The following is a 12,860-nucleotide window of genomic DNA, read 5'->3' on the forward strand; positions in this document are numbered from 1 at the left end:
ACTCCGGCTCATCAGGGAACCACTCAGGCACCCACCAGTTATAAAAGCAATTTTCCTCATAATTCTTTCGAACATATCCTGTTTCTTTCGTAACCAAAGTGGCATGTATTTCTTCTTCTTCCTCAGACAAGACAACGTCAAGTTTCCCAGTTATTGGAAGACTCAACAGAACGACCACGCTCTTCAAGGAAATAGTCATCTCACCCCGTCTACATATAGCCGTATGAGTTTCCGGACACCATCTGGAGATGAAAGTAATCAAGCCTGCAACGTCTTTCCTGATTTGAAGTGTTGCAGAAGCCATGACAGTATTCACGATTTGCGCCCCAGTCAGATTAGCTCTTATATGGTCTCGGCTCATCATGAATTTCATCCATTTATCATAAGAGCTCAATGTACTATGACAGATTTTGAAGTCTATGGGAGAAGCCAGATACTCTTTTTTCTGAAGGCAAAACCTCATTATACGCCCTGGATAGACTGATGGGACTTCTCCATCATTCTCTGAATCAGTCAGAAGAGTTTCCACAAATTTGAGATGGGTCCTTGTAACCGTAGTAGACTTCGTAAAGAACTCATCATCTGTGTTCGGCTTGAAGTTGTTAGCACTTCTCGGTGCGGAGGCATAACTACTTTCAGGTGACATCTTAACAAAATTCCTTATACTATTTCCACGTTCGAATTAACTACAACAAAGCAAAACGAAAGTTACTACTTTGAAGAGAAACATACATGGATATTTTGTCAGGATCTGGGTACAATAGTCAAGAGCCAACAACAAATTTTCTAGGGGAAGATTTTCCTTTGGACTCATGTCATGACACTCACGGCTAAAAGGAATGGGGACTGATCCCTGCTCAACGGGATACATGTGATGTCACGGGAGGTATTCTCTTGACGGAAACTAAAATATGTCGTGGGGAACATGTAAAGCGCGGGAAGTATGCCCTCGTCCAAGTTACGCTTTGCCACGGGAATTGTGCTCATGGACAAAAGGAAACCCTACATATATGTTTTGATGGAGGAAAGAACAAACGAAGTCGGCCGCCCATACATGCTCACTTAACATAATAATTGGTTTCATTGTTGTGGCTAACGCTACTACAATACTACTAGCAAAGAGGAATCATTCATATTGAAGTATTTTTACAAGTTCATGGAGGTCGTGCCTATGGCTAGGGTTTACACCAACATGGAGAAGCAAACAAAGGAAGAAACGTTAGAATACATACCTGAAATATGCTTGCTTCCTATTGATGCCTTTTCCTTCTGATTAACCGGCTCACGATCGATGCACCTTACTGCCAATATGAAAACACACGAAACAAAACCAACGATACAAAAAAAAAAAAAAGCTAGGCAACGCCTTTTATATGCAAAGTGCTTTTGGAGTTTGAGTAGGAGGAGGTTTTCTTTTTGGGCCATGCGCTGAAGAAGGCAGTTGGGCTCTCAGAGGCAATGCTCCATGGCGCTAACAGTCCACGGCCAAGACAGTGCCAACATCCCGCGTCCAAGCCAGTAGCCATCTATGTCGTTCCACATCCAGGCTAGCAACAACACGCCCGTGCCAAAGTACGCGTACCAAACAAGCCAGCGCCAACGCTCCATGGCTCCATCCTCACTCGCTCCACAGCCAAAGCAGCGCCATCTTCACCGATCAAAGTAGCGCCACGCCGCTTGCTCCTATCCAGCCAAGAGCCAATTCCCACCATTCCAAACCCGTGCCATCAGTCTGTGGCCAAACCAACGCCAATAATCCACGCCTTAACCAGCAGCGCCATTGATCATGCCCTAGCCAGCCAAAGCGGCGCCATCTACCTTTCCTAACCAGCCAACGCCCATTCCACAAACAAGTTGCAGTGACACCTCTGCCGATCAGTAGCCAAAGCTGCAACGCTGATGCCAGCACCCCATGGCCAAACCAGAATTGCGCAAAGCCGCCAATACAGGGATCACGGATTCTTCATGCCTTTCCCCAAAGGTTAGTCGAACTTCCCTGGAAATCTCTTCACGTCTTGCCCATTCGATTTTACTCATGTATGTCACCATCTCATGCTTACCCCGCAACAATGCCACTGTTAAGTGCTAAGCAGGGGACTTAATGTTGATGGTGGTTTTTAGATTAGGGTTAAAGTTGTAAAACCTTGCATCTGATGTGACGTCACTCTGCAAGGAAACGAAGCCTTGAGTGTTAACCTCTCCACTGACATATTTATTAATCCATTCAATATATTTACATGAAATTTATTCAGACTGGCGCATGTAGCAACCATCCCAGATGTTCTGTAAATTTCGGCGCCTTGCCTATATTCACTTAATATAAGTTTCTTTGAATGCTTTCTATGCTATGTTCCCCGACTGAACCCTTAATGTTGGTATGTCATGACAATTTGTGTTTACTCGCAGCAGAGTAGCACGAATTTCCAAATATCAAGGATAAGGTCTTTGCATAAGGTATTTAATCAGAAAGCATGCTTCTCTCGGGCAATGAACTTAAAAGAACTATGTGTCAACACATAGAATTCAATCGATTACCCTGACTAATTTACAAAAGTTAGGATTTTGCGCCTTGCGCAGTATATCCGACTTTGCTTGTCGAAATCAAGCCTAGGCAAACTAGGTAATTAATCCGCCCTGGATTAGTAGATGCAAAATCTTGTCCAGAATCAGAAAACATGGGACTGCAAGATAAGAGCATCGGCAAAGAGAGGCGTGGCCATGCCTTAGGCCAGCTGGCGCCATTTGCCATTGGCCACGCCCCCATCCTAAACCGGCCCTACTTCCCTTGACCAATCAGGTTGCCTTAAAACCGCCACGCTCACACCAGTTGTGGTTGGGCCCATACCTGCCGACCCCAGTCTCCATCGACCAATCAGGTCTCTCTAAAGCCGCCACACTCACGTTGGAAGTGTGGCCACACCATGTTTGGCCGGCCTTCCCTTTTTTCGACCAATCAGGTTTCTCTAAACCTGACACATCTTTAAAAGAGGTGTCAAGATGTCTCCATACCATGTTGGCTTCCCGAAACCGTGCCAACATGCTAACGACATGCCAAAAGCATGCCAATCACACACGCCAAACGGGCATGCCAAGTGCACGTGCCAAACATGCCACTTACCGCGTCAACATGCTAACGGCATGCCACACCTGCCAAAACACGCCAAAAGTGCCAACGCGCCAAATATAGCGCCCTACGTGCTAACATACCTCATGTTCGGGTCCAACACCATGATAAGCTCAAATTAGGGTTTTCTAGTAAGAAGCACGACCCGCATTAAACAAAACCCTAATTTTCGCAACACAAACGATGCCACTTCGGCCCCACAACATGCCACGAGCCGTGTGGGGCCCAGGAAGCCCTAGGAATGGCGCCATATCATAGCCACCCACGGCAACCCTTACTCCTGTGGACGTTTCCACTCTATGGCCTCGCCGTAGTTCCTTTGATATAGTTATGGCACCGTTTGCACAAAAAGTGTCGCCATGCCGCGGCCGCATGCCACACGCACCAATTAGGATTTCGACATGCCAAACCCCAATTTGGGCAAAGTTGCTACGCCAACCAAGCCAAGTAACGTTTCCCAAAGCGTTGGGATTGATGTGGCAACAGGGCCAATGTTTCCACGACACATTTGGGTCTAACAACCAAAGTCTAGCGGCCATGGCTACGCCAGGCGCTACTTCGTGCCACTGGCATGTGCCAACTATGTCAGCCACGCCACCATGCCACAATCATGCTGCACGTGCTAAATAGAGTTGCGAAGCGCCAAACCATAATTTAGCTAAAAGTTGCCATGCCAACTGGGTCCAGTGACTCTCCTAAGACCTCAAGATTAACTTAGAAACAGGGCCAATGTTACCAGAGCCATATTTGAGTCTAATACCAATATGCCAAAACAGCTGCCACGGCTACGCCACTGACATGCTGCTATGCCATGGCTACGCCAGGCGCCACTATGCCAATTGCACCACTTTGCTATACGAAAAGATATGACCAAAATCAATGGCCATACTTCCTCATGAGATGCAATCTCAACCGTCCAAGTTCGTCACTGAACTGACAGACTTGTGGCAAGCTTCATGCGACCAACTGCCTAAATCTAGTTCCCATGGCTACGCCAGGCGCCACTTGCACCATCGTGCCACTGGCATGCACGAGCCATGCCAGCCATGCCACATTGCCACTGGCGTACACCAAAACGCCACTGCGCCATTATCAGGCGCCAACACAAGGTAGCCATAATCAACGGCTACCCTTCCTCATGAGATGCGATCTCAGCCATCGAAGTGCGCCACCGAACTAACAGACTCGTGGAAAGTTTTAGGCGACCGACCAAGACGAGCCTAATAGCATCACATGCTATTTTACTATGGCAAACCTCTTGATTTTAACTTGCCACACGTAGAAAAATGCTACATGTTTTCCACAAAAACACTCGAGATATCAAATACGTCACAAACTGGGGGATACTCATCAGGGTATTGGTCTGGCGGTATACAGCGTGCGGCGTGCAATACGCCCGTTATAAGAAAGTGTCATGAAGTAGGACAATTAATGGCGGCAAGAAGTAACGGGTGTAAACGGATCCACTTCCTTCATAATGGAAGCATGGGTTTCTGACGGTTATACGTTACTCCATTCCTCCACCACTCAATCGTCTCCACTTCCTACGAGACCAGGGTACGGTTCAATATGACTTGTATAAATAGGCTTCACCTATTTCCACCCAGAAACAAGTTTTTGGTCAGAGAAGAACATAGTATCCAGATGTCACCAAAGAACTGATAGTTTTCATTCCACAAGCCAGTTCCACTTTCTAATACAAGTCATAAAACAAGCCACATCTTCAGAATCAACCATTCTGGTCTCGACACTCTCTTCGCTTCCCTCCCTAAGAGAAACCCTTCTCCTTCACTTTGTGACCGAAGTAAGCCTGGAACGACCATTTCTTGGTTTAGGCCAGGATTGTACAGATTGATCTCTCGAATCAGAAGTACCCCCGTGCAGTGCATTGTTTAGGGTTTAGATTCGTTTCTCATCCACATACCCAAAATTACCAAAATCAACAGAAACAATTTTCACCCATAAACAACAGTGTTAGTAAATAGTAACGGTCATAATAATTGCAAAGTAAGATAAAAATCACGCTAGGACAACGATATATGCACGCTCATATATCTCTGTCAGGGAATAAACATATTTAAACATAACAAATTTAGACAGTGCATGAATGTAAATGACAGTGCTAAGACCTACGTCCACGGAGGTTTTGGGAAATTTTTCACTATCTATTACGGTAATTACAAAGTTTAGTCAAATGACTTTAAATGGAAGGGAAAGAAAATATCACATAATAATTGCTCCTAACTATTACTTACTTTGTCTCTCCTGGATTTCTTCTCCGAGGTCAAGAATTGCCGAACCCCTTCTCCTCTGGTGGAGTTGAGTATTTATAAGATCTTAGTGTGGACCCCTTTTTATACAGTTGTCGTCCACTCTCTTGATTTGTGTGCCTGGTCCGCAGATAGTTGTCGTGTGCGTCCGATGCTTCATCAGTGTTGCACTCTTGCACTCTTCCCACGTATTATGCGTCCGTTGGCATTTAATGCGAGTAGATGGCTTATCCCACGCCTGAAAAGTTGTACTGCAGACTTGTCTTATCGATGTCAGTTGGACCAATCCTGACCATTGATTTCAAACTTATCTTTAAATGTATTAAAATGAATGTGTACTTGTTGTTGTGCAACGCGTGTGTATCATTTTCTGTACACTTTGCTTTATCGAGCTTCCACCTGTTGATTTTGGTGGACACGTGTAGGGTAGAGAATCGTCACCTGCAGATTGAAACTTTTTTAATTCTATGGGTAAATTTGACAATACCGCAGCTAGGTTTAATTCGAGTACGAATTCGTGCACACTCCTTAACGAGTGTATGTTTCACATTTCAATCTTTATCTTTGATTTAATTTAGGGAGTTATGTAACGCGGATCGTGATTCTAAACATGGAGGATAATAGGGGGCCATCAGTTAAATAATCAACTAGTCAGAAGACTATGTGAAATATACACTCGTTAGAGGAACGTGAACAGATTTGGACTCGTTTAATTCACTCTGGGGCTTTTTCTTACTTAATCGACTGAAACTACCCTAAGATTATCCACTTCGATGAAGTAGCTTGTTTTTTAGATTTGTGAAGCAATTAGTTGAAATTTATGATGAGCATCCCATTTAATTAGGTTGGTTGGATCTTGTATGCATCACATCACCTATTAAATATTATAATGATCCACGCTTGCAAGGAGAATACAGTGTTAAAGGAAGCCATAAAAAAATGGAGGTAGTTGTTTCATGATTCTTTAGGTAAAAAAAATGATGACAGATGGGATGAACAAAACGCAACATTCATTATAAGTGGTGAAGAGTCTAATTCGCAATAAATGAACATTCATTAAGATCATCTTAGAGACTTAGATCTTTTGCTCCATTGCATAAGGCAACTGGGATGAAGGAAAAGGATATAATACCAAATTAAATGTCTTAAAAGGTTGCCCAGCTGTGTTTTACCGGAAAAGATTAATTCATTTCAATATAGCGACTGGTGAACAGATCCTACTACTAATAAGCTGCTAGCTTTTTAAGCTTTCCTCTTAATATTATCACATAAAAAGACCATGGATTTCCGTTTTTGCTTTTGTATAGTACGAGTATTTTAACAAAACCTCTTGACTAGTTGAATCATCCTTAGCCTTGTACTGTTGTACTTATCAGAAGACAAGAAGTAAATAAAGCCGAACAATGGTGAGAACAGAAATCTGTTATACCGGACGTGCATAGATGCTCTTTTTGAGTTATACCTTACAGGTTAGGACCATTGCCATCACAGGATTTGGTAGGGATGGAGTTTTTAAAACCTAAGTGGGACTTCAAAACAGCAATCATTAACTTGATTTTAATAGTTCATAATTGGTCCATCAATTTTAGATCACCCTTAGTTTTTCTGGCCAAGAAACCACTGTGGGTTTCTTACGCAGATTAGATAGACTCTTGTGGTTTTGGTTTGCTCTCTCCAATCCACAGTAAATAGACACTCCGTGGTGGCTTTAATAAACAACGCCTTCTTTACTCTTTATTAGGGGTGCACATACCCTACCCATATCCGTTATTTCTACCCTACCCGCCAATGATTTAACCGTATTTTACCCTACCCGTCATTGAACGGGTAGGGTGACGGTTAGAGATTTTCTTACCCACTATTAAATGGGTAGGGTGACGGGTGAAACCCAAAATTATCCTACCCTACCCGCCTACCCGCTAATATACTCAAATGACTGAGTAACCCTCGCATTGTTTTCATCTCCTGCCTATTTTTTTTCGTAATTTTGAAACATATCAGGGGTAAAAAGTGAGGTTGGTTTTTTCGCTTCCGTATCTCTTTTCTTTTCCAAATCACAAATCGAAGAAAAGTCGAAACCCTTTCTCCCTGTTCTCAAATCAAACTCTGCTCCAAATCTAGCAGGAGAATCACTCAATTGAAATTTTCAACGAAACCCTTTCTTCTATCAATACCATCTTCATCTAAACTCGTCTTAAAACTCAGCTCCATCTCCACCTAACGAATAAAATGAGGTTTGATTTTGTTGTGAACTTGTGAGAATTTTGATTGATTTATCTACTAATTTCATAATCTGCATGTTTGATTTTCGAAAGGGAAAACAGACTATTCTGAATCATTAACTCATTCTCATGATTTTACTCGTCGTTCTGCTTCATACTTCTCCTCTCTGCACTAGAACCCTAGATTGAAAAATCCAGTTCTTCATTATTACAAATCAAAGTTAGGAATCGAAGACGAACATGACTCTCACATCAAATATGGAAAATCACTGTCACAAATCGTTCATCTAAATAACCTCGAAATCAAAACTCATGTATCAGTAGAAATCTAAAGTAACCATATCCAACGAAGTATCTTCTTTACCTCCAAACACAAGAATTTCAGGATTTCAGCTAAATTTAATCTTGAGGTTTGTCAATTTTGAGTGCAGTATGAGAGGTAAGGATTGGTTTTAAAAATTCCTCCAGCCCTAATTCAATTGGTATTTGATCAATGATTTCATTTTTTTTCAATTCATACCTTGGGTAGGTCGTAATTATTGATTGCATGTTTGAATAAGGTGTAAATGAATTATGGGTTTCTTATTTGTAAATGAATTATGGGTTTACATTGTTGAGCTGTATATCTTGTTGGATCTTAAGTGCATCTAACTAGTCAGGTCTTCATAATTGTCCTTAGTTTTGCTGATGTTGATTGACATGTATCTGGAAGTGTAAATTGAGTTGGGAAATGTTGTTACTGATGTTGTTTTTTGTGTGAATATGAAGGTTGAAACAATTGTTGTTACACGATCTGACGGAAGATTGGAATTAGGTAGAATTGGAGCACTTTTAACCAAGCTTTGCAACATGGTTGAGATTGCAGAAGAGATGCCAACAAGACCTCCAGTGAATCGAAGGGCTAGTATGTTGCATCTCCGCCACCTCCACCTCCACATCCACAATCTTCTCAACCAAAGGTGAGCGGAAGTAAGAAACGGAAGAGGACATCTTCGGTATGGAGGCATTTTGTGACAAGTTTTAACGCAAATGGGATTGAATGGGCGAAGTCTAACTATTGTGAAGGTGGTTAGTATAAGGTTGGTGGTAAGGACTATGTCCCTTGCTCCTGAAAAGTATGTCTGGCTAATGCGCGAGTCCTAGTTCAGTTTCTACAGGTATTTTACGTTTCTTTTTCAGTCATTTTAGAACTGACTCCCTTCAGTTGAGTTTGGTGCTTATATTTGTGGTGAAAGTAGACTTGTTGTGAAAATAACTTTCCAGTTGTAGACTTGTTGTTGCTCATCGTTCTCATTTCGTTGAGTGAAATTAGGAATACTTGTTTAAGGGTCTGAGTACTAACAATAAGTTCAAACCTTATAAATCTCGTGGTTAAAACTGATTCTCCCTTGCTGAATCTGAACACCAGAAATCCACGGTTAGTGGTTTCTACTTTTGGTGGCATCAAGGTACTGGCAGGTTCATGAAGTAGTCAGTATCTTTTCTCCACCCAAAGAGGAGTTACTGGTAATATGAGAAATGGTAACAGGATCATAGAATTGGTCAGCCAGCCCCAATAGAGATCATTGAGGTTGTTTAAACAATCTTACGTTTGTGTTCAACTGTTTGTAGTAATATACAGTATGTACTAATGTCTTTTGAACCTCGTTCTCTTTTTATGTACTAATATCAACTGCATTGTTGATATGTTACGACTCTTAATTAATCTTTGTTAATCAGCTTTGATATGCAGCGTATAAGGAGATTTTGATGTTGATTGGCTTTATCTGTTGTTATGCAGTTTTATTTGGTGATTTTAGTATGTACTCCAACTCCATCATTGTAGATGATGATTGCAGAAGAAGGTCATATGAAGAGCTTTTGATGATGATACTCTTATATGAAGAACAAGGTTACATGATTTTGAAAAAAATAGAACTTTTGATCTTGAGACTACAAATGGCTTTTTGCCTAACAAGACGCTTTTGTTTGTTCATTTTTCCCTTGTTAGATTGGCAGTACCATTAGATAAGCTGGCTCTTATTTGCTGTGTTGTTACAAGATTTTGTTTTGTTTTTTAGGAAGTATTTTTTGTATACACAATATTAACCAGAACATAGGAAACTAAAAAAAAAACAAAAAAAAAAACGGGTATACCCGCCATCCTATCCTACCCGACCCGCTAATTAATGGGTCGGGTAAGATCTTACCCGTTTAATGGCGGGTAGGGTGGCGGGTAAAAAATTTCTTACCCGCCAGTAAGCGGGTAGGGTGGCGAAATAGGCAATATCCTACACACCCTACCCGTTGTGCAGCCCTACTCTTTACCCATCATCTATTAACTGAAATTAAAACGGAAATTGGGTGCAAAAGAAGTATAAGTGAATCGTGCAGCTGGTTTATGCTGCAAGAGAAGTAAGTGATCAGAACAGTAAAGGCTTCATATTCAAAGAAAAAGGCATATACACATCTCCTAGAGTGGTTCTATGCTCATTTAGTAACAAGAATTTGTTTGCCGGACGGTTCATTGTTCCACACCGAAGTAACTGGGTACAAAAGACTTAAAGCAGGATGCACTTATTATCTCGATTATTTTTGATGACACCAAAAGTTCATAAAAGAAAATGAAACAAATACTCAAAAGTAAACACATTACACAGTAGAGTAATTTTATTGTTACTCTTTAACACAGTAGAGAAAATGATACAACCACCTTATTGATTGGGATCTTTGCTAACTCTTCCAGTTTACCCCTTAACCTGAATCTCAAATTTTTTCCCGGCGATCTCAATCTCAACCTTAGCTCCAGTTTTATTAAGCTCAACCTCAACCTCCTTCCCGGCATACTCAACCTCAACCTCATCTCCATCTTTGTTTAGCTCAGCCTCAACTTCATTCCCTGCATGCTCAATATCATACTCCATTCCTCCATTCTCAAGACATTTTTTCTTGATCGACGATCCACCACTACTCTTCTTTAACACTTGCTTCTCCGACACTAATGACAACAACAGTGAACATATAATTTTGAGTGATTAAAAGGTGCACGTAAAATGTATTAGTCAAGCATAAACTAAAATTCGACTGCACAAAAACTTACGTGTTTTTTCAGGCATGTCCTTACACGCACAACAACAAAGAGAAGAGACCTCAGAAGAGATGAGAAGAACAACAGCAAAAACAAGTCCCAACAAAATGAATTTCCGGCTAATCGCACCCATTTCAAAGTTTCTGCGTACTAAAGCAAATGCACTGATATTGAAAGGACACTGCGAAATACTAATCCACCAAGTTCACTCAACAAGAGAAGAGTGAGGGAAGTGGTGTGATTTTAGGCTCAATTTATAGAGCAAAGAAGAAGAAAATTGACCTTCAAGCTGCAATGATGTAGCCAAGGGGCAATCAATGAGCCTTTTAACAGTTACGACCCCTGTCTTATTTTCACCCCCGTCTCTGGCTCTCTGCTTATTCTCTACCCCTCTTATATTTTAACACATTCACTGCATTTATCTACCTCACTTAAACCCTTCAATTTTCATCGTTTGTATCTATAGAAGTTTACGCCTTACCTAACCTGGATTCAGAATTTAAACTGAGTCTTGGTGGCAATTGATTAGCACACTCTCGTTGAAGATAGAACGTACTGTCACAGGCTTAAACACTCACTTGATAACCACACATTAGTCCCTTTAACTCCTAGTTCATTTAAGCATATATAAAGGGAAATCACTCCTTCTCTTTTCTTTAAGGTCATTTTCCTGTATTTTCATTTTGATTTGGAATATAGTTATAAGCCTAGTTAGCAATTCGGCTTGCAGCGAAAATTGGGACTGGTAAAAAATGCACGCATTAATCGGCTAAGTGAAAAGCAAATCCGGTCAACTATGTGGTCAAATATGTGGAATGCGGAATATTTGAGAATATTCGAGTTCACAACATTTTGTTTGGAAAATTAGCACCCCGAGCGCAGCGGAACACAGGATCACAAAGGGCAATTGGTGATTTGAATAAAAACATGGGATAAATAATAAGAGAGACAGAAGATAAACAAGAACCCACAACCACAACACAAGATATCCGTGGTTCACCTCTACAGGCTACATCCACGGCCAACACCACCAGAAAAACTTCTATTAAATCAAAGACCATTACATGCCCTTTCCGCAACAAGACAAAACCAAAGAGTTAACAAGACATACCCGAGAACAGCATTGAAGAAACCATAGAAACCAACTCTCTAATCATTCCTCAAACCAACCTTATGTCTTCTCTTCTACACCGTCTTCACAGTTGCTAGTAACAGAGGAGAAACATGGAAACACTAGAAACTTGGTTTAGGGCAAAGCCCTAAACCCTAAACACTAGAACACCAAAATCCCCTCTCTACAAGTTTTTCTCTCACACCGATATTGACCTTCACGGTAGCACACGATCCTCCCAACAAAGAGACCAAAATCCTAAGCACAAGGATTTACCACTCTTTTAGGTTGGATTATCTTCTAGCCTACAATTCTAGTCATATATAGAGAGAAACAAACTTGGCCCTTAAGAAACTTTACTTTGGAAACAAGTTTCCCTAACGTGGCCCTTAAATTCCTAAACTTTAGGAATAAGTTTACTTAAGGTAGCAGTTTACCAAAACTTCAACCTTGACCACCGTCTCAAAAACAACAATTTTCCACCTCGTATCATGCTTTCAAGCATGAGACGATCACATGAAATCACCACCGTCTTTCACCGGAGTTATTCACTATTTCTATATACCTTTAGGATTACTTTTGAAGCTCAGACACGAACTTCCATCTTTATAGAACCATCTCTTCGACCAAAATACCATGACGTTGATAAAAGTCTTCAAACCATCTTCTTCAGAAGAACACTTGTGAAACTGGCCACGTTTCACAAACACCATGAAAATCTTCAACCGCCATCAATGAATCCTTGCACAGACTCCACCATTGATCAACAAGAGAACCATCCAGAAGAATCACCATTAGCTCCTCCTAACCAGTAAGTTAATTACATATTGAACTCTAATCCAGAAAGGAAGAATTAGCTTAAATATCATACTCCAACACATGTCATGATTACCGTGTATCTGAAACAAACCATCAGACATCTCCACTATGATTAACAGGCTTAATCCTTTAAGCGATTCTCAAAGCCATCACCAATCCGACATACTCTTTACCACCATCACACTCAACATACTCGCTTAAAATATGTACCATGTGAATGCCTATATCACCGTGGTACATGCTTTCG

The 12,860-nt window shown here is 41.2% G+C and overlaps 1 protein-coding gene across 1 annotated transcript; it reads right to left on the minus strand.

The window, feature by feature from the left end:
- Positions 1-10,138: 10,138 nt before the first annotated feature.
- LOC113353897 lies at positions 10,139-11,150 on the minus strand. Its single transcript, XM_026597369.1, has 2 exons — positions 10,696-11,150; positions 10,139-10,593 (listed from the first exon to the last, which is right to left on the minus strand). The coding sequence occupies exons 1-2, from the start codon at positions 10,814-10,816 to the stop codon at positions 10,343-10,345; spliced, it is 372 nt and encodes a 123-aa protein (XP_026453154.1). The 5' UTR covers positions 10,817-11,150; the 3' UTR covers positions 10,139-10,342.
- Positions 11,151-12,860: the final 1,710 nt, after the last annotated feature.

The sequence above is a fragment of the Papaver somniferum genome, chromosome 2, assembly GCF_003573695.1.
Source record: "Papaver somniferum cultivar HN1 chromosome 2, ASM357369v1, whole genome shotgun sequence".
Lineage (NCBI taxonomy): Eukaryota > Viridiplantae > Streptophyta > Magnoliopsida > Ranunculales > Papaveraceae > Papaver > Papaver somniferum.

Excerpts from the sequence above, each read along its gene's own strand:
- LOC113353897 (XM_026597369.1), bottom strand. The coding sequence starts at position 10,816 with ATGGGTGCGATTAGCCGGAAATTCATTTTGTTGGGACTTGTTTTTGCT. Across the intron at positions 10,594-10,695 it reads GGACATGCCTGAAAAAACAC|TGTCGGAGAAGCAAGTGTTA; the intron begins GTAAGTTTTTGT and ends TGTTGTCATTAG.